A 23,097-nucleotide genomic window follows, 5' to 3' on the forward strand; every position below is an offset into this window, starting at 1 on the left:
AGGACTGATATTTTTAGGTATAGTGGTATACTTACAAGTGGAGTATTCATGGGGTAATATTATTAGAGATAAAAGAATCCAGTGAAAATGCTGCCAATTGCATATCAACGCAGAACTTTAATTTTAGTGAAGTAGAAATGTAGCCAAAACTAATTTCTCTACTGGTATGAAGAAACTATAACATATGGTTCATATCTATTTTCATTTAAGCCTCCAATTTATAGTTACAATAAATTAAGACACCAAATTACTAAATATTACCAAATATTCTCTAATGTTGATGCCAATAAGTTTATTTCTCTGTAAAAAAAGATTGAAAATGTACAGACTGGGGATATAGCTCATTTGGTAGAGTGCTTGCCTCACATGCACAAGACCCTGGATTTAATCCCTAGTACCATGTGCATGCACGTGTGTATACACACACACACACACACACATACACACGCACAAACTGAAAATGTATTGATGCTTTTTTTCCTTTCCTCTTTTCCACTAGGTAAGGTTTCTTGGTGGTGGTTGAGTTTGTTTTGTTTTGTTTTCATTTTTTAATTTTTTGTAGTTGTAGTTGGACAGCATATCCTTATTTTATGTGGTGCTGAGGATCCAACCCAGTGCCTCACACGTGCTAGGCAAGTGCTCTGCCACTGAGCAACAGTGGTTTTGTTTTTTAAAGTTTCCATGCCTAGCTGGCGTTGAAATTCCAGCTCCTTGGGAGGCTGAGGAGACAGAGGCATTGAGAGTTCAAGGCCAGTCTAGACAAACATAGTGAGATCCCCCCATTAAAAAAAAAAAAAAATTCATGTTTTTTCTTCTCTTCAAAAATGAAAGCTCAAACATAAAAATGTAGTATTGTGGCTGGTGTCTGTCTCTGGACCCAGTGCCGTGTCCCCAGGTGCAGGCTACCACTTGTAGGGGACTATGGCAGGGTTGCAGTGCCCTAAGATGGAGGCAACTGGGGGAGCCCCACATTGGTAGATGGGGGTCCACGTGGCCACGGGAATTCCTGTGCCTGGGCTATGGCTGGGATTCCTATGCCGGTGCTAATGTTGGTAGTCCTACTCGGGCACCTGGATGTCCTGCATGGACAAGTGGCCAGGAGTCTTACGCTGAGGCCTCCAGACATAAAAGTGTATAGAATATGTTTTAAAATTTTATCACATACTAATGTTTTGCCAAATATATTTAAGATTTTCTAAACAAAGAATTATCATTGCAGTTGGGGCTGGGGTTGTGGCTCAGTGATAAAGTGCTTGCCTGGCATGTGTGAGGCACTGGATTTGGTTCTCAGCACCACATATAAACAAACAAATAAATAAAGGCCCATCAATAACTAATAAAAAATTTAAAAAAAAGAATTGTTATTGCAGGTATAGTTGAAGGAACCTATGAAATTTCTCAAATTTGGTTTCTTTTTCCAGAGATATTGTTTTGGTGTTTATCATAAACCTGGACTTACATTTATATACATTTATAGATAATGCTCCAGTGTTCTTCATTGTGTTTTTTTATGTACATTTACAGGGCTCCCCCAAGATATTAATGTGGTAATGAATCATTAGTGGTCATGAAATCAGTTCAATGAGTTGCAGCCAACATTAAAATAAATGTACAGGTACATATACACTCCATTATGCATCTATACAGACATACACATATAACACATACATACAAGTATACATATATATTCATACATGCATGCATATATTGTTTTATGAAATTTGTTTCATTTAGATATCCATGTATCTGTGTCTACTGGTTCCAAAATGTGTTTCTTACTTTGCATCATAGACAAATAAGAATGACAAATATTGCTGTAAATGTAGAATTGATAACGTGGTCAATTATTCAAGTATTTAGCCCTACTATATATGTTAAATTATTAAGGTCTGTTTGGTTGTACCAAGATTTTTAATTTTTTTTAACAGTACTAGCGATTAAGTTTAACATATAACCTCCCTTTTTTGAAATTTTTATATCAAACAAGGTAATAAGTTGTCCAGGCTGGCTTTGAAATTCTCTTGTGTCAGCCTTCATATTTTTAATTTTAATGTTTAACCACATTTATCAATCTTTTCTTTATGGTCTGCACATTCTGTGTATTATTTAGAAGGTATAATAATATATGTATCTGTGTTTTCTTTGGAAAGTTTTTTTTTTTTTTTTTTTTAAATACTGTGGGTTGAACCCAGGGGACTCTACCACCAAGCTGCATCCCCAGTCCTTTTTATTTTGAAGCAGTGTGTCACTAAGTTACTAAGGCTGGCCTCAAACTTGGGATTCTTTTGTATCAACCTTCCTAATTGCTAGGATTATATGTGTACACCCACCCCCCTTCTTTGGAATGTTTTAAAGTTTTGTTTTTCATATTTAAATCTTCAATCCTCCAAAAGTTTATTTTTTTAATGTGTAGTACTGTTTTGTTTTTAACATTTGAATAGCTCAGTACTACTCACTGAGTAATATATTCTTTTCTCATTGATTTTAAATGTTCATTCTGTCATATGTCAAGTCTCCTTGTACGTGTGTTTCTTCTGGGCTTTCTTTTTTGTTGTGTTAGTGTGTCCATTCTTGCATTGGTTCACAGTGTTTTAATTATTGTAGTTTTATATCTCATAATAAAATTTGAAACCTATCTGGGCATAGTGGTACATGCCTGTAATCCTAGCTACTTGCCTGTAATCTTAGCTACTTGGAGGCTGAGTCAGAAGAATTGCAATTTGGAGTTCAGTCTTGGCAACTTAGAAAGACCTTGTCTCAAAATTTTAATAAAAGGGGGGCTAGGCTGGGGATATAGCTCAGTGGTAGAGTGCCCCTGAATTCAATCCCCAGTATCACAAAAGAAAGTAAGTCCATTCACTTGTCTTTTTTTAATATTTTTTTTTTACTATTCTTAGCCCATTGCTTTTCCATGTGAAGTTTAGGACAGCTTGTCAAATTTCATGAAACACTCTCTTAGGATTTGATTATTACATTGCATTTATAGCTCAGCTGTGGGAGAATATGTATTTTTATAGTATTAGTCTTTCTAGCTAGGAACATGAAATGGTTCTTTATTTAGATATTCATTTATATCTTTCATAATACTTTATCATTTGTACAATAAAGGTCTTATACATCTGTTTTCCTAAGTTCCTTATAGTTCCATTGTCTTGTTTTTCTTTCAGTAATGGATATTGAATCCAGGACCTCATGCATACTAGGCAAATGCTCTATAATTGAGCAACCCGCCCAGCCCTTTATTTTTTTTCAAATTTTGGGACAGGGTCTTGCTATATTGCTGGCCTCAAACTCCTCCTGCCTCAGCTTCCTGAGTAAGTGGGTTGGATCGCAGTCATGTAATCCTACCCACTTACTTTACCCACTTTGCCAACTGATTGTCATTTTAAATGGTATTTTTAAGTTTTATAATTTTTATTGTTAGTACCCAAAATGTTTTAAATTTTTGCATTGAAATGTTAAAAGCCCTTGTGAACTATAATTCTACTACTAGGAATTTGTCATGGGTTCTTTTGAAAGTTTTATTTAAACCACATATTATCTATGAATTTATTTTTTTCTTTTCTTTTTTTTTTTTTTTGAGGGGTACTAAGGATTGAACTCAGGAGCACTCAACCATTGAGCCACATCCCCAGTCCTATTTTGTACTTTTATTTAGAGATAGGGTCTCACTGAGTTGCTTAGTGCCTCACTTTTGCTGAGGCTGGCTTTGAACTTGTGATCCTCTCGCCTCAGCCTTCCAAGACGCTGGGATTATAGGCATGCACCATCATACTGGCATGTTCATTTTTTGCTAACACTTATGCTTTCATATCCCCCTGCCAATCTTATTGTTCTGTTTTTTCCCCCCTGTGGTACTAGGGATTGAAATTTAGGAGCACTTTACCCCTGTGCTACATCCCTAGTCCATTTTTTTCTCGCGGGGGGACCGGGCATTCTAGAGATTGAACTCAGGGGCACTCAATCACTGAGCCACATCCCCAGCCCTATTTTTTATTTTCATTTAGAGATAGAGTCTCACTGAGTTGCTTAGAGCCTCACCATTGCTATATTACTAAAAGCCAGCTTAGGCTGGCTTTGAACTCCTGATACTCCTGTCTCAGCCTCCCCAGCTTCTGAGATTACAGGATTGCACCACTGCACCCAGCCATCCCCAACCCTTTTTTAAAATTTCTAGACAGAGTCTCACTAAGTTTGGTTTGCTCCTGTTTTTTTTCCTAAAATTATCTGAAGATCTGTGAAGTTTGGAGACCCAAATATCATAAGTAAAAAAAGTATTTTTATGCATGATTATTTTTCTTTAATGAGTAAATAATTTTGTAAACTTTGAATAGTAGGCCATAATTGGTGATGAATTCAAAAATGTTTGTTTTATTACTTTAATTCAAAAAACACATTTATTCTACATATTCATATAATTTATACATATCAAATATATAATAAAAGTATATATTCATATCTTACAGTAAACAGAAATTTATGTTATTTGAATTTTTTTGTAGCAAATAGACTTTAGTTGCTCATAACAACTAATGTGAGATTGTAGAATTTGAGATTACAATTTAACACAAAGGAATGATTTATACTTTGGTGACTTTTGTTATTGTCATATGTATGTAGAATATGTGTTATGTATCTGTTATGTAGGATACATGTTTGGGTAGTTTATTTCAGTAAAAGCAATACATGTTTGGGTAGTTTATTTCAGATAAGCATGTTTAGGAATTAAGTGGGTTCTGTTGTTCTTGTTGTTTTGTTTAGGTTGGTTTTGTTTGTTTGTTTTTTTGCAATGCTAGGGGTTAAACCCAGGGCCTCATGAATGCTAGGCAAAGTGCTTTACCACTGAGGTACATCTAAAGCCTCAAGATGGTTCTGTACTCATTTTGGTTAGGCTATTTGGGTAGGACCTAACTGCTGAATTTAATACCAATTTAAAAATAAACCTGATTAACAACAGATGGAGTTTGTTCATAGTTCTTGGAGGACATTATTTAGTTGATATAGTTTACATGAATGAAGTTCAAGCTTATTAGTATATACTTTAGTTTCTTTCTAAAATTAATTTGGCTTCATATTTTATGTGCTTATATTTTCTACAAAGAGTAGTGTGTATTTGCAATAGCAGTGTTAGCAGGCAACTTTGAAGCCATAATATGATATATTTTTTTTTTTTTGTTGGCAGAAGCAAAGGACTTTGAGATTCTTTTATACTGATGTGTAGGAACAAATTTAGACCTTAAAAACAAATGAGGAATTTTTATAGCTTAAAAGCATTGCTTTGAATATTTCAGATATTAGGCCTCTTTATAATATGTTTTTTTAACAGAATGAACTCACAGAATCTTATGTCTGGGATATTTATTTCTGGAGGGACAAAAATAAAGATCTCATCCCTGCCTTTAGGCAACTAGAGTTGTTTAAGGATGAATTAAAAATTATATAGCACATTGGAGTAAGCAATAATGATGTGTTTTTAAAGTTCATGGAAACATGAAAGAAAAGCGTATGATTATTTTATTTTATTTTTTTTAATTTTTTATTGTGGGTTGTTGAAAACATTACAAATTTCTTGACATATCATATTCCACACTTTGATTCACGTGGGTTATGAACTCCCACCTTCACCCCATATACAGACTGCAGAATCACATCAGTTACACATCCATTGATTTACAAATTGCCATACTAGTGTCTGTTGTGCTCCACTGCCTTTCCCATCCTCCACCCTCCACCCTCCCCACCTCTCCCCTCCCCTCCCCTCCTCTCTCTCTACCTCCTCCACTGTATAACCCTGAGGGTCTCCTTCCATTACCATGCAATTTTCCTTCTCTCTCCCTTTCCCTCCCACCTCTCATCCCTGTTAAATGTTAATCTTCTTCTCCTGCTCTTCGTCCCTACACTGTTCTTAGTTACTCTCCTTATATCAAAGAAGACATTTGGCATTTGTTTTTTAGGGATTGGCTAGCTTCACTTAGCATAATCTGCTCTAATGCCATCCATTTCCCTGTAAATTGTATGATTTTGTCATTTTTTAATGCAGAGTAATACTCCATTGTGTATAAATGCCACATTTTTTTTATCCATTCGTCTATTGAAGGGCATCTAGGTTGGTTCCACAGTCTTGCTATTGTGAACTGTGCTGCTATGAACATCGATGTAGCAGTGTCCCTGTAGCATGCTCTTTTTAGGTCTTTAGGGAATAGACCAAGAAGGGGAATAGCTGGGTCAAATGGTGGCTCCATTCCCAGCTTTCCAAGAAATCTCCATACTGCTTTCCAAATTGGCTGCACCAATCTGCAGTCCCACCAGCAATGTACAAGTGTACCCTTTTCCCCACATCCTCGCCAGCACTTGTTGTTGTTTGACTTCCTAATGGCTGCCAATCTTACTGGAGTGAGATGGTATCTTAGGGTGGTTTTGATTTGCATTTCTCTGACAGCTAGAGATGTTGAGCATTTTTTCATGTACTTGTTGATTGACTGTATGTCCTCCTCTGAGAAGTGTCTGTTCAGGTCCTTGGCCCATTTGTTGATTGGGTTGTTTGTTTTCTTATTGTCTAATTTTTTGAGTTCTTTGTATACTCTAGATATTAGGGCTCTATCTGAAGTGTGAGGAGTAAAGATTTGTTCCCAGGGTGTAGGCTCCCTATTTACCTCTCTTATTGTTTCTTTTGCTGAGAAAAACTTTTTAGTTTGAGTAAGTCCCATTTGTTGATACCAGTTATTAACTTTTGTGCTATGGGTGTCCTATTGAGGAATTTGGAGCCCGACCCCACCGACTGTAGATCGTAGCCAACTTTTTCTTCTATCAGACGGCGCGTCTCTGATTTGATATCAAGCTCCTTGATCCATTTTGAATTCACTTTTGTGCATGGCGAGAGAAAGGGATTCAGTTTCATTTTGTTGCATATAGATTTCCAGTTTTCCCAGCACCATTTGTTGAAGATGCTATCCTTCCTCCATTGCATACTTTTAGCCCCTTTATTAAATATAAGATAGTTGTAGTTTTGTGGATTGGTTTCTGTGTCCTCTATTCTGTACCATTGGTCCACCCGCCTGTTTTGGTACCAGTACCATGCTGTTTTTGTTACTATTGCTCTGTAGTATAGTTTGAAGTCTGGTATCGCTATACCGCCTGATTCACACTTCCTGCTTAGCATTGTTTTTGCTATTCTGGGTCGTTTATTTTTCCATATGAATTTCATGATTGCTTTCTCTATTTCTACAAGAAATGCCGTTGGGATTTTGATTGGCATTGCATTAAACCTATAGAGAACTTTTGGTAATATCGCCATTTTGATGATGTTAGTTCTGCCTATCCATGAACAGGGTATATTTTTCCATCTTCTAAGATCTTCTTCTATTTCTCTCTTTAGGGTTCTGTAGTTTTCATTGTATAAGTCTTTCACCTCTTTTGTTAGGTTGATTCCCAAGTATTTTATTTTTTTTGAAGATATTTTGAATGGAGTGGTTGTCCTCATTTCCATTTCAGAGGATTTGTCGCTGATATACAGGAATGCCTTTGATTTATGCGTGTTGATTTTATATCCTGCCACTTTGCTGAATTCATTTATTAGCTCTAATAGTTTCTTTGTAGACCCTTTTGGGTCTGCTAGGTATAGAATCATATCATCTGCAAATAGTGATAATTTAAGTTCTTCTTTTCCTATTTTGATGCCTTTAATTTCTTTCGTGTGTCTAATTGCTCTGGCCAGTGTTTCGAGAACTATGTTGAACAGAAGTGGAGAGAGAGGGCATCCCTGTCTAGTTCCAGATTTTAGAGGGAATGCCTTCAGTTTTTCTCCATTCAGAATGATGCTAGCCTGAGGCTTAGCATAGATTGCTTTTACAATATTGAGGTATGTTCCTGTTATCCCTAGTTTTTCTAGAGTTTTGAACATAAAGGGATGCTGTACTTTGTCAAATGCTTTTTCCGCATCTATCGAGATGATCATATGGTTCTTATTTTTAAGTCTATTGATGTGGTGAATAACATTTATTGATTTCCGTATATTGAACCAGCCTTGCATCCCAGGGATGAATCCTACTTGATCATGGTGTACAATGTTTTTGACATGTTTTTGTATCCGATTCGCCAGAATTTTATTGAGGATTTTTGCATCTAGGTTCATTAGAGATATTGGTCTGTAGTTTTCTTTCTTTGAAGTGTCTTTGTCTGGTTTAGGTATCAGGGTGATGGTGGCCTCATAGAATGAATTTGGAAGTTCTCCCTCCTTTTCTATTTCCTGAAGTAGCTTGAAAAGTATTGGTATTAGTTCTTCTTTAAAGGTTTTGTAAAATTCTGCTGTATACCCATCTGGACCTGGGCTTTTCTTAGTTGGTAGTCTTTTTATGGTTTCTTCTATTTCCTCAATTGATATTGGTCTGTTTAGGTTTTCTATATCCTCCTGACTCAATCTGGGCAGATCATATGACTTAAGAAATTTATCTATGCCTTCACTATCTTCTAATTTATTGGAGTATAAGGATTCAAAATAGTTTTTGATTATCTTCTGTATTTCTGAAGTGTCTGTTGTGATATTGCCTTTTTCATCCCGTATGCTAGTAATTTGAGTTCTCTCTCTTCTTCTCTTCGCTAGCATCGCTAAGGGTCTGTCGATTTTGTTTATTTTTTCAAAGAACCAACTTTTAGTTTTGTCAATTTTTTCAATTGTTTCTTTTGTTTCGATTTCATTAATTTCAGCTCTGATTTTAATTATTTCTTGCCTTCTACTTCTTTTGCTGTTGTTTTGCTCTTCTTTTTCAAGGATTTTGAGATGAAGTATGAGATCATTTATTTGTTGGTTTTTTCTTTTTTTAAGGAATGAACTCCAAGCAATGAATTTTCCTCTTAGAACTGCTTTCAATGTGTCCCATAGATTCCGATATGTTGTGTCTGTGTTTTCATTTATCTCTAAGAATTTTTTGATTTCCTTCTTGATGTCTTCTATAACCCATTGATCATTCAGTAACCTATTGTTCATTCTCCAAGTGATGTATGCTTTTTCCTTCCTTCTTTTATCGTTGATTTTCAGTTTCATTCCATTATGATCAGATAAGATGCATGGTATTATCTCTACTCCTTTATATTGTCTAAGAGTTGCCCTGTGACATAATATATGATCTATTTTTGAGAAGGATCCATGTGCTGCTGAGAAAAAAGTGTAACTGCTTGATGTTGGGTGGTATATTCTATATATGTCAATTAGGTCTAGGTTATTAATAGTGTTATTGAGTTCTATAGTTTCCTTATTCAACTTTTGTTTGGAAGATCTGTCCAGTGGCGAGAGAGGTGTGTTGAAGTCTCCCATGATTATGGTATGGTGGTCTATTAGACTCTTGAACTTGAGAAGAGTTTGTTTGACGAACATAGCTGCACCATTGTTTGGGGCATAAATATTTATGATTGTTATGTCTTGTTGGTGTATGGTTCCCTTAAGCAGTATGTAGTGTCCCTCTTTATCTCTTTTGATTAACTTTGGCTTGAAATCTATTTTATTTGATATGAGTATGGACACTCCTGCTTGTTTCCGAAGTCCATATGAGTGATATGATTTTTCCCAACCTTTCACCTTCAGCCTATGTATGTCCTTTCCTATCAAATGCGTCTCCTGTAGGCAGCATATTGTTGGGTCTTGTTTTGTGATCCATTCTACTAGTCTGTGTCTCTTAATTGGTGAGTTTAAGCCATTAACATTTAGGGTTATTATTGAGATATGGGTTGTTCTTCCAGCCATATTTGTTTATTTCTGTTACTAAACATGGTTTGTTTTCCTCTTTGATTATTCCCCCCCCCCCCTTTACTGTCCTACCTCCCACTGTTGGTTTTCATTGTTATTTTCCATTTCCTCTTCCTGTAATGCTTTGGCGAGGATGTTTTGAAGAGATGGTTTTCTAGCTGCGAATTCTTTAAACTTTTGTTTATCGTGGAAGGTTTTAATTTCATCCTCCATCCTGAAGCTTAATTTCGCAGGATACACAATTCTTGGTTGGAACCCATTTTCTTTCAGTGTTTGAAATATGTTATTCCAGGATCTTCTAGCTTTCAGAGTCTATGTTGACAGATCAGCTGTTATCCTGATTGGCTTACCCCTAAATGTAATCTGCTTCCTTTCTCTTGTAGCTTTTAAAATTCTCTCCTTATTCTGTACGTTGGGCATCTTCATTATAATGTGTCTAGGTGTGGATCTCTTATGATTTTGCACATTCGGCGTCCTGTAGGCTTCTAGGATTTGGGATTCTGTCTCATTCTTCAAGTCTGGGAAGTTTTCTTGTATTATTTCATTGAATAGACTTCTCATTCCTTTGGTTTGGAGCTCTGTACCTTCCTGTATCCCAATGACTCTTAAGTTTGGTCTCTTAATGTTATCCCATATTTCTTGGATGTTCTGCTCATGGTTTCTTAACAGTCTTGCTGAGCTGTCTATGTTCTTTTCCAGTTGAAATACTTTGTCTTCATTGTCTGATGTTCTATCTTCTAAGTGTTCTACTCTGCTGGTAGTATTCTCCATTGAGTTTTTAAGTTGGTTTATTGCTTCCTGCATTTCTAGGATTTCTGTTTGTTTGTTTTTTATAACCTCTATCTCCCTGTATAGTTGATCCTTTGCTTCCTGGATTTGTTTGCGTAATTCGTTGTCGAAGTGATCTTTCATTGTCTGATTTTGCTGTTTAATGTCTTCCTTGATACTCCAGATCATCTGAAGCATGTATATCCTGAATTCTTTATCTGACATTCCATCTGCTGCAGCTGTTACCTCTTCTAAAGTTGCGTTGACCTGCATTGCTTGTGGTCCTTTCTTTCCTTGTCTTTTCATACTGCTTGCGTATCTTTCCTGCAGGTGCGGGCGGCGGCTCTGCTCTCTCCTTATTCCAATTGGGGTGTCGTGGCTACCACGCCGGCAGGTCACTGGGCCTGTTCTGGGAGCTGGCGGCGGCTCTGTTCTGCCCCTACTCCAATTGGGGTGACGTGTGTACCACACTGGCAGGCCACTGGGCCTGACCCACCAGGCTGTCACAGGTCTGTTTACCTTGCACGCTCTCATTCGTCACAGCGCGAACCGCGGCTCTGCCCTGCCCCTCCTACCACGCCCATGTACCACTGGGTCGCGGGTCTGCCCACCTTGCGGTTGCAGGTGGCGGCTCCGCTCCGCCCCCTCTCCAATTGGGGTCACGCGGTCACCACGCTGGCGAGCCGCTGGGCCTGCTCCAGGCGCTGGCGGCGGCCCGGCTCCTTCCCTCTGGCTCGACGACAAATTGAGGAGACTCAGGTGACTGTGCCTCACCCCCCCTACCAGGAGACCAACTGCTTATGTCACCACTGGTATTGATGAAGTTCCCTCCTCCGCCGCTTTCTGCAGACATCAGATCTCTGCCATGTTGGTATCCTATGCGAATGGCAGCATTTCGTTCCCCTTGCCGGGCAACCAAAGCACCGGGTGAGTCCTGACCGGCCCTCAGCAGGACCCAGACCGAGAAGCAGTTTCCACGGGCTCCTAGCCCCAGGCCAGGGAAGTTCCGGGAGCCGGAACTCGGCCGCTCCGTGCTCGGTGTAAGCTCCTATAGATGTAAGCTCCAAGAAGCAGTCCCCGCGGGCTCAGTTCCGGGAGCCGTAATTCGGCTGCTTAGTGCTTGTTGTATGCTCTGGTAGGAGCAGGGTCCAAGAAGCAGCCTCTGCAGGCTCAGCAGCCCTGGGCCAGGGCGGTTCCGGAGCCGGAACTCGGCCGCCCCGCGCTCGGTATTCACTCCGATAAGATCAGGTTCTAAGAAGCACCCAGGCGCTGAGCCCTAGCAATCTGTCTGCAAGCCGCAGGCGAATTGCAGCCTGAAATTACCTGTTCTATGGCTGAATGAGCTGCGGTCAGTCGAAAACAGGGGTGGTGACGTCAGTTTACCAACATGGTGGCTGCTGGCCTCCTCTGTGGTCTGACCGGTGTGGAGAACCGAGATGGACCGCTTCCTTCCCCCGTCTCGAACCCAGAATTCAGCCCTGAGTACGGTGCTTGCGCGGCTGGCAGAAACTCTATTTTATTTTTTTAAAGAGAGAGAGAGAGAAGAGAGAGAGAATTTTTTTAATATTTATTTTTAAATTTTCGGTGGACGCAACATCTTTATTTTATTTTTTTTATGTGGTGCTGAGGATCGAACCCAGCGCCCTGCGCTTGCCAGGTGAGTGCGTTACTGCTTGAGCCACATCCCTAGCCCAGAAAAGCGTATGATTATTGATGGGAATGCTCAAGGGAAGGCTTCACAGAAGAAGTGGCCCTTAAAGACACATGATTTGTCCACCAGGAAAACAGTTAAGGAAAGTACATTGCAGATGGGAACAACTGGATCAAGGTGTAGAGTGCAGCCCATTCAGGCAACTACAAATGGTTTAATATATTATGAGAACACAGTATATTTGAAAGAATGGTAGGAGATAATGTAGAAAGATGGGCAGGAGATAAATCATGAAGGTGCCTTTAGGCAAGAGGAAGCCATGGAAGAGTATAAGAAGTCATAATCAACTTTATATATTTGAAGGAAATTCTAGAAGGATGACCAGTACAGTTTAAATATTTTATTCATGTGTCTTATAATTTCTTTTCATATACTATTTTTTTAAGCCAGTGCAGCATTCTCCAAGGGAAAATTAAAGATGTTTTGTAGCCTAGTCCTGACTGCACAAATTCTCTGGCAGAGAACAGGAAGAGCTATAGAGTGGGACCTCCTGACCACTAGAGAGACATTGTTCTTTTTTGGTAAGCAGCCAGAGAGACCATTTAGGAATAGTGAATGAACTTGGCTGCAAGAGGAAAGACCTCAACTTATTATCTTGCATCAAATAGCAGCCCAGAGTTGATGCTCTAAGACCTTCTCTTCCTTTCCTGCAGAATCATTGTGTAAGAGAATAAACTCCCTGTGGGTTTATTTTTAGGGAGTTATATGAATTGCAGGCTTAAGTTGTATACTCAGGTCTCTAAATATACATGGTACAAACTGCACAGCAGATGAGAAATTTTGCTTAGTAATTTCCATCATAATCTTCATTTCAAAGGGCATAATAATGCCCCCAAATGAAGCCTAACTGGTGTTACTTATGCAAGTCAAAAATAGGCTCAGAAGAGACAGCAGTACAATGAAAATTGCTGGGGTCCCCCAAATAACGTTGCCTGATATTTGCTTTTGCCTCATTTATATTCAAGTTATATTTTCATAACTTGAATTTCTATGTCTAGGACTACACTAGACCATACAAGTTCTCTGTATGATTTAGAAAAAGGTCCACATAAACCTTCTTTGGAAGGTCATCTTTGTGCTTTAAAAAAAAAAAAATTCATCATCCTCCAGAAAGATTCAGGCTTGATATTTGGACTGGATTTCTCCCACTATTTGTCCCCTTGGCCAAGAGTCTTTATGTAACGTACAGATTGACCAACTGTACTTAGTTACCCTAGAAAAGTCTCTATAACTTTAGCCTTAATCTTAATTTCTTCTTGTTTCAGTCACTTATCTTTCCTTCTAAAAAGAAAAAAATAGAAAATTCTGTAACTCCTTTAAAATGTGAGTGGCTCTCTTTCTTTTTCTCCTGTTACTCAACATTGACAGCTGTATCACAGTTGTTACATTGGCCAGTCATGGTAGTATGAAAGTTTTGATAAATAGGGAAAGCCAGATAAAACTGTAGTGGAAATCTCCTTTTGGGAAGTGTCATAGTGGTAGGCTATTTTTGGACATGTATTATCATTTCACATAGGTGAAACTCCATAAATCTTAACAATCAAGAACTGATTAGTTCTGCAAGGTATTGTGATGTACACCTATAAATTCAGCAACACAGGGGACTAAGGCAGGAAGACTGCAAGTTCAAGGCCAGCCATAGCAACATAGTGATACCCTAACTCAAAAAAATAAACAGGACAGGGGATGTAAATCAGTGGTAGAGTACCCTATGTTCAATTCCCAGTATTACACACACACACACACACACACACACACACACACACAACCCACCCTATCAGTTCTCTTTCATTCCAGTTGGTCTCATTGTCACTTTGCAATATTGTGAGGCACCTTGAGAATAAAACATCAAAGAAAACATGGATCTGTGTGCAGAGTGACAATGAGATCTTATTTCTCTCACTTGATAAAATTGTTGTTTTTACTTTTGTATTCAACTTTGTTCTTTCTTTCAGACTATACCATTTAAAACAAATCAAAAAATTAATCACAATGTACATGGACAGATTGTCTTAACAAAATACACAAAGAGCAGCAGTAGTTTTCTAGACTTTCAGTTATTGAAGCAAATCATAGCAGACTGTTTGCAAAATACTTGTTGGCAGCCGGAACTTGTCTGTTTTTAATAAAGCTATAGAAAGGACAAGGTTCCAAATCATTTTTAAATGGCTAAAAACTGTCTAGAGAATAGCTGCTGACATAGAAGTCAGATGACACTGAGACATCTGGCAGGCTTCCTCTCCTTGATGGTGTTGTAAAATCTACAGTGGACAGCCTGGGTTTTAAGAGAGGAGTGGCATCTTTGGAATCTCCACTAGAGACTGCTGAAGTTAAAATAGACCCAGTGCCTTCCAAGTGACAGAAAATAGAATGTGCCTAGGGATAGCAAAAGTGAGACACAGAAAAACACAAGGGGATTAGTCTAAGGAAATAGATGCCGGCCTAAAGTTCCAAATTCTGGGACTGAAGTGTTTTCTAGGTTTCTTTTTTATAACTTTTAAAGCAAATCCTTCTTTGGAAAAACTTAAGTAGTATGTGAATTATGAGGTTGTGAAAGAAGTAAGAAGGCTTGAATCCAGTCAGATTTTTGGCCTAAAATAGGTGACAATTTAGTTAAAAGTAAACATGACAGTTTCAGTGTTCTTCCAAAAAAGAACATTGTTTATGTCTGTGTATGAATGTTTTAAAAGTTCTGGGTGATAAGTAAAAAAATATTTAATAAATTTTATATCACTAATTTTAAAAGATTGCCAGTAAACAAACAAAAAAACACTACTGAGGGCCTTTGGAGTAATTGTAATTGTGGTGCATTTTAATGTATAATTACCCAGTTTGAGGAATGCTTTGTTTTAGGGACTTCTAAGATTAATTATCATTAATAAAGTGCAAAACTATGTGTGTCAAGTTTATAAAATAGTATCATAAGCTTAATTTAAGAAATTAAATATAGGTTTAATTTACAATACTAGAAAATATATACAGGGCTCTGAAAACAAGTTAAAATCATATTACAGGCGGAATGATCCAGAAGAAATAAATAAAAGACTCTTTAATGATTTTCATGTCCAGGGGATGGTCACTTTATAATAACACATATTAGTCTATAAAAACCAACCTTTAAGTGTTTATAATATGTTCAGTAGTCTCCTGAGAACTGTAGAAATTATCAGAAGAAAAAAGAAAAAGTCTTGCCACTCAAGTTGCTTCGGTCTAGCTGAACAGACACTATAATATTCTGTATTATATATTCAGACACTAGATATTTTAAAATATAATTTATTAAAGGGCACATACATACTTTTAAGTAACAAAGAGTTTCTGGTTTCTAACATTTACATACACTTACTCACTAAATTCTCATACAATTCTGTGAGGTAGATTTAATCCCATTTTACAAATGAGAACAGTTTGGAACGGAAAAGATGAGAAAGTTTCCCAAGGTCATACAGCTAATAAGCAGCAAAGTCAGAATTTGAATCCAAACTGGCTCTAATAACCATGATTTTAACACTTTTTCTATATTGCCTTACATAAAAGCAGCAAGTTAGATAATTTTTGGAGGATGTGTGCCAGAGGATAATACTTGAGCTGAGTATTGAAAAAAGAATGTGAATTCTCAGGTAGCATGGACAAGAAAGTAGGAGAGTAGTTGTTTTGTTTTGTTTTGTTTCCGTACTGGGGATTGAACCCAGGACCTTATACATGGTAGGCAAGTGCGCTGAGATCTATCCCCAACCCTTTAGGAGAGTAGTTTATATAGAGAGAAGATGCAGGAGAAACAGAGGATTGTGTAAAATATCCATATGGTAATATGTAATATAATAACAGCACAAATTATATTGTCCTCACCATATACCAAGTACAGTGCCTCTACAGACTCTTATCCTTGCCACAACTCTATAAATCAGTACAGTTATCTTCAGTTTGCCTAGATAGTAAATTTGCTGCTAAAAGTAGCAAATCTAGGATCAGGGTACAGTTGTTGGCTGGTTGACTCCAAAGCTAAAACTTTTACCTGTGCATTACTATGCAAGTAGAAGTGTGGTGAATATATTATATCCTCAGATAGAGCTGAGGGACTTTTATTTAATTAATGGAAAATAACATTAGATAGGTTGGGTGGCCAGTGATTATGAACAGTTTTGAAAACCAGACAAAAAGCCATTTGGTTAGAAAATGGCTGTTTTGTTCTAAGTACAATAAAATGTTTATTGTTCCATAATGGGCTATTCCTACTTATCATGTGTTACATGTGTTAAATAAATATTCTGTGAAAGCACTTAGCAGAATACTTGGGCAGATATTAGTTACTCAGGAAATGTGAGTTGTATCATAATCTTCTAAAGAACATATAAACTCCTTCCTTGTACTGTAGATGAAAAAGTGATGCTCTAAAGGCTGTGTCCACCAGAAATATATGGACCACAGTTGTTACTTTAAAACTTCTAACCACGTTAAAACTAAAAAAGAAACAGGTAAAATTAATTTTAATAATATATTTTTATACCAAGTGTGTATTAATGAGATATATTTTGTTCATCAAAGTCCACTGTGCATTTTACACTTAACAGCACATTTCATGTTGTTTTCGATTTTTTTTTTTTTTTTTTTTTTGCTGTATGACTGAAAGATCTGACAAGAACAATTTTAGAGAAGGAAAAGTTTATTTGAGGACTCATGGATTTATAGGTCTCAGTCCTTAGTCAGTCCATTTCTCCTGGCTCAAGGTGAGGCAGAACATCATGGTGGAACAGCATGGTGGAGGAAGGCAGGTTAGGACACGGCCACCAAGGACAGGGAGAGAGACTCCACTTGCCAGATACAAAATGTGTACCCCAATGGCACACCCCAGTGACCCCCACCTCCTCCAGTCACAGCTTGCTTGCCTTCAGTTACCACTCAGTTAATCCCTATCAGGGGATTAATTCACTGATTGGGTTAAGACTCTCATAACCCAGTCATTTCACCTCTGAGTATATGATGGGTATTGTCTCACACATCAACTTTTGGGAGACATCTAACATCTAAACCATAACAGATGTGCTTCATAGGCATGTATGGCTACTGTACTGGATACCACAATTTTGTGGTTTTATGGTATGGAATTTGGTGTCAGATGACCTGAGTTTAAATCCTACCATTGTATTTCCTAACTCTGTGTGTATGTACCGGTTACTTAACCTGTTTGTGCCTTAGCTTATTGAGATATAAAATAAGCAAATTAATATCATATACTTAAGGGGCTGGGGATATGGCTCAAGCGGTAGCGTGCTCGCCTGGCATGCGTGCGGCCCCGGGTTCAATCCTCAGCACCACATACAAACAAAGATGTTGTGTCCGCCGAAAACTAAAAAAATAAATATTAAAATTCTAATTCTAATATATATATATATATATATCATATACTTCAAAGGGTTGTTTTGAGAACTAAATGAGGTAATATATGCAAAGCATGTAACTTGGTATCTGGAAAGTAGTAAATGCAAAATAAATGCTTATTTTAATAATTCCATCAGTATTTATTGTTGACCTTAATTAGTAAGCATTCTTTAGTTCCAGTGTCTTTTCCTTCCTGAAGATATTTCATTTTCCTCACCTAAACATGCCTACCTAAATTAGGCCAGGTGGCACACACTATAGTCCCAGCTATTCAGAACATTGAGGCAGAATGATGATGGCCTGAGTTTAGGAATTTCAGGCCAGCCTGGGCAACATAGAAGGCTTCATCTCAAAATAAGTAGATTAATAGGGAACATTCCCACTTAAAATTCTAAACCCACCACTACATTGCAAAGAAGAATTGATGAGCTGGGAGAAAAAATGCTGAGTGGTATAAGCTTGGCATGATATACTACTGCTACTGCTAAGCCTTCCCCTATAAGGTGCAGGTGATTTTTCAGTTTGCTCCTATACTAAACAGACTAATCAGGTGTTTTGGCTTTTTGAACCTAACACCATTATAGATGCTTCCTCAATCGGAAAAAAAAAATTTCACATCTAGTAGCAATTTTCAGCTTTTATGAAATAGAGAAAGCATTCTTTTTCTTATCCTCCTTTCCCCTCACTTCAAAGTTCTGATTGAACCTTTTCTGCTCTCAGCCATTTGGGACCAAGCTGTATAATCAATATTGTTTTCTTTCCTGCTATTTATATCCTTAGAGGAAAGTGCTCTCTACCCCAAGTAAAAAGTACACTGACTTATTACACCTTCTTTGTAATTATCATGTAGATCAAAACATAAAATGTTGCCCACTCCCTGTGCCTCCTTCTAATAAATACCCATTTCACTTCCCCACAGAACTACAGGCCTGTTCCTCACTCTCAGTTTTCTAGCTTTCCTTCGTATTTACCAGTGAAGTGTTTAGCCCTGATCACAATAGTTTACTTTTGCCTGTTCATGAGTTTCATCTGAATGATGTCATGTGTATAATTCTTCGCAAGATTCATCCCTATCCTTGCATGTAGCAGCAGTTCATTTTCATTGTTTCATTGAATGAATACTCTAGTTCATTTATGTATTCTATAGCAGATGGATAGGTTTTTATTCCAGTTTGAGGATATTATGAATAGTATTCTTATGAACATTCTTTTGTACATAAGCATGCTTTTCTATAAAACAAATCCAAGGGTAGAATTGCTAGGACATAGAAAATGAAATCTTGAACTTTGGTAGAATAAAGTCCAACTTTCCAAAGTGGTTCTACCAAATGATGTTTCCACCAGTGGTGTGTGAGAATTTCCATTGCTATATATCTTTGAAATAATTGCCATTTTTTCCAATATATCTCACTGTGGGTTTAGCATTTTTTTCCACTAAGAAAAATTTAGTAAGTAGTTTCTAAAAATATTGACTAAGATGAAACCTTTGGTTTTTAAATTTTGCTGCTTTCCCTGTCTCTCAGAACCACAAGTGTTGATACTTCTTTTTAAAAAATATTTTGTTTTGGTTGTAGTTGGACACAATACCTTTATTTTTATGTGGTTTTGAGGATCAAACCTAGTACCCCACATGTGCTAGGTGAGCGATCTATCGCTGAGCCACATCCCCAGCTTGTGTTGATACTTTTTAGAAAGAGCATTTTAAATTTTAACTGGAAAAATAAAAGCAGCTAGTTTGGGATATTGCCCAAGATTCTTTCTTTATACTTTTTAATAGGTTTCTCTAAAAAACAGATGTGTTATTTCTCTTCATAATTAATAAGTTGCCATTCCAGGAATCACAATAATTACTGATATAAGAGGTATGGTTTGTGGTTTGTAGAGTAGGATTTAATGAGTAAATCTTTCTAGTCCCTCTGGAATTGAGCTATTTTTTTTTTGTAAGCTTTTTTTTTTTTTTTTTTAAGTACAATCATGGTAACAGATCTGGATGATACTGAATGGCTGTTACTGTTGACTGAAATAAAACAGACTTTTAACAGCTCATGGGTAATGTCTTAAAGGTAGAATGACAAAAGAGAAATGTCTGTGTCCCATTCTGAAAATAGCAAAAGGCAAGAGGCATATGGAACCAAAAGTGACTTCATTGTAAATTTAATCCTACTGTAAAAGCTTTGGCATAATGAAAATTGTGTCTTGATTTCTTTTTTGCACAGGTAATACTAAGAATGGAAAATAATTAAGACAAAGTTTTGAAGGTTGTAATTGCTGATTTTGTAAATAATCTCAAAGTGTGTGAATGAGTTTTTTAAGTCATACATTAATTGAAAAGAAAATTATGAGAATTTTTCCAAAACTGAGGATGTAAAGATACCAGTTTTGTAGCTGTTTAGAAGTGTAAATTAATCATATTGGTTTTTTAAAAAATATTTTTAGTTGTAGGTAGACAGAGTACCTTTATTTTATTTTTTATGTCGTGCTAAAGATTGAACCCAGTACTTCACATGTGTGAGACAAGTGCTCTACCACTGAGCTACAACCCCAGCCCAATCACGTTGTATTATTCTCTATCATGTTGTATTATTCTCTAGTTTGGTAGAAAACTGTAAGTTTCTAAAATAATTGTGAAATACAGTGATTTAACCTTAGACTTTGTCTTCTTATCAGTCATTTAGTAGAAGTAGTAGGATTTTTTTTTTTTTTTTTTTTTTTTGAGACATGGTCTTGCTTTTGTTGCCAAGCCTGGCCTCAAACTCCTGGGCTCAATAATACTTCTGCCTCACTCTCCTGAGTAGCTAGGATTATAAGTGTGGATCACTTATAAGTAGAAGGATTGTAAATGTTAAGTATGGTTACTTATTCATTTATTGCTTTTAGTACTGGGGATTGAACTTAGGGGTGCTCTACCACTAAGCTATGTCCCCAGCCCTTTTCATTTTTTTTTTTTTTTTTTTTTTTATTTTGAGACAGGGTCTCATTAAGTTGCTCATGCTGGCCTCAAATTTCAAATCTTCCTTTCTTAGCCTACTTAGTAGTTGGGTTTATGGTATGCACCACTGTGCCTGGTTGAGTTTAGTACTTTGAAATAATTGATGTAAACTTCATCTGAAAACAGTAATAATTAAACTTAGAAGGTAATAAATAGTTAAAATGTAGAATCTTGTTCTACCAAAAGGAAATTAGGGGAAAATATCCAAATGTGTGGTTATTTTTGATTCTTAATAGGAGTGAATTTTGTATCAGTTGTGGCTTATTCTCTCTTCTGCTTGACTTAAAACTTGGAACATAATTAGTTGCACAACTTTTGAATTTAAACTAAGTTTATAGTTTGACTTTCAACAAACAAACTATATTTCCCTATATTATCACAAATGGTATTTAGAGATGTTAAAGAGAACTTGAAAGATTTCTGGTAAAGGTAATGAATTTTATTTAGAGATGAATGATAGAATGGAAATTTAGATAAATGAAAACAAAGATTTCTGGTTTTTTTTTTTTTTTAAAGAAGGTAGTTCTTACCAGATGCAGTGACACACACCTATAATCCCAGCTAGTTATGAGGTTGAAACTGGAGGATTGCAAGTTAGAGGCCATCCTCAGCAACTGGGAGACTTGCTCTCTCAGAATAAAAAATTTAAAAATACCTGTAATCCCAGAGATTCAGGAGGTTGAGACAGGAGAATTGCGAGTTCAAAGCCAGCCTCAGCAACAGTGAGGCAGTAAACAACTCAGTGAGACCCTGACTCTAAATAAAATACAAAATAGGGCTGGGGATGTGGCTCAGTGGTCCAGTATCCCTGAGTAAATCCCCGGTACCAAATAAATAAATAGATAGGTAGATAGAACTAGTGAGCTGGAGGTGTTGTGCAGTGGTAGAGCACTCCTGGGTTCAATCGCCAGTGTTTCCCCACCCACTTTCAAAAAGTGAAATTCTCTTTACAACACTTTCTTCTCTGCTTGGCAGTATTTTATAATTAGTTAAATAGTGAATATGCTTTGATTATTGTCAGGTTATATCCAATTGATTTGTTTTGTTTTTTTTTTTAGATTCTAGTAGTCTAAATAAAAATGAGTGGGAGAAAACTATGAAAAGTGAAATATGGCAGAGACAAAGTGTATCTATTCATTTCTGAACTTTTCACCTTTTTCACTTTTAAGACAAAGATACAGACACTACTGTAAAGGGAAACGTGGATGACTTTGGCCTGCGAGACACTTCCAGCGTTGCATCAACTGATTCCTTTGCTTCGGTAGCAGAGGTAGGAAGGACATGTATATTCCTAAATATTCTTAGTGAAAATTTTTCTTTCTTTTTCAGCAAGAGTACAATTTTTCCATTGTACTATAATTTCATTTTGGTTACCATTTATCTAGCACCATTTATTAATATGGGGGATACCAGGATACAGGGATATAAACTCCCACAGGATCTTATAGTCTCTATAAGGAGGTGGTTGTATAAACACATTCTCTAAATGAGCACTTTCATAGGCTGAGACATATGAAGTTATCTTAATGGAAAACAATTTTCATCTTATTTAAAAAGTTTTTAAAAATTCAGATTTTTTTTAGTTCACAAATAATACTTGTAGATATTTGATCCAAGGAAGTGATCAGATTCAAAGATGTGTGTATAAAAATGTTCACTGACATTTTAATAATAATGAAAAACTGAAAGCAATACAATGCCCAATAGTGGATATCTATTACTTGAAATATTTTCAGCCATAAATGTTTTTGATAACTTTTAATAGCATGGTAATATATCTTAAGTGAAAAGTATGGAAAGTTTTATATAGAGCATATGATTATAATTTTGTAAAAAGAAAAATGTGGTATATTATACAAATATATAGGCACAGGAATAAAGCTAGATATAAATTCACTAATGTGTAAATGTTGGTGATCATTGAACACCCATAAATGTGTGGGTCATTTATTTTCTACTGAGACCTCTTGTAAAGAGGTCAGCTTTTTATAATTTTTTAACCTTAAAACAATATAAGGGGCTGGGATTGTGGCTCAGCTATAGGGTGCTCCCCTAGCACATGGGAGGCCCTGGGTTGGATCCTCAGGACCACATAAAAATAAATAAAATAAATATATTGTGTCCAGTTACAACCAAAAAATAAATATTTTTAAAAATCACATATTACCAGTTTTACCTCATAATATCTGCATTTTTATGAGATTTGTGGTATTGTCTTTTTTCATTTAAACTGTATTATGTATCTTCAATGATGTGAGAATTTACTTTGTGTCCTAAACCTTGATTCTCCCTTTTTTAAAGCAGTACTAATCTACAGTCTCTTTCTTTCTTTTTCTTTTTCTTTTTTTTTTTTTAGTTGTCAATGGGCCCTTATTTGTTTATTTATGTGTGGTGCTGAGATTTAAGCGGAGTGCCTCATACATGCTAGGTGAGCACTCTACCACTGAGCTACAACCCCAGTCCTACAGTCTTTTTCATCCTTTAAAGATTTTTCTGTGTATTTTAACCATT

General features: G+C 36.7%; 1 protein-coding gene across 3 annotated transcripts in view; it reads left to right on the plus strand.

Moving 5' to 3' along the window:
* Window positions 1-23,097, plus strand: part of Miga1 (mitoguardin 1) — a 79,557-nt gene that overhangs the window by 33,218 nt on the left and 23,242 nt on the right. For all 3 annotated transcript variants that reach the window (XM_027935230.2, XM_071617958.1, XM_071617959.1), the window contains exon 8: window positions 21,756-21,856. In XM_027935230.2, the coding sequence (XP_027791031.1) occupies window positions 21,756-21,856 (101 nt within the window). The remainder of the gene's footprint in view (window positions 1-21,755; window positions 21,857-23,097) is intronic.

This window comes from Marmota flaviventris, chromosome 10 (genome assembly GCF_047511675.1).
Source record: "Marmota flaviventris isolate mMarFla1 chromosome 10, mMarFla1.hap1, whole genome shotgun sequence".
In the NCBI taxonomy this organism is placed as follows: Eukaryota; Metazoa; Chordata; class Mammalia; order Rodentia; family Sciuridae; genus Marmota; species Marmota flaviventris.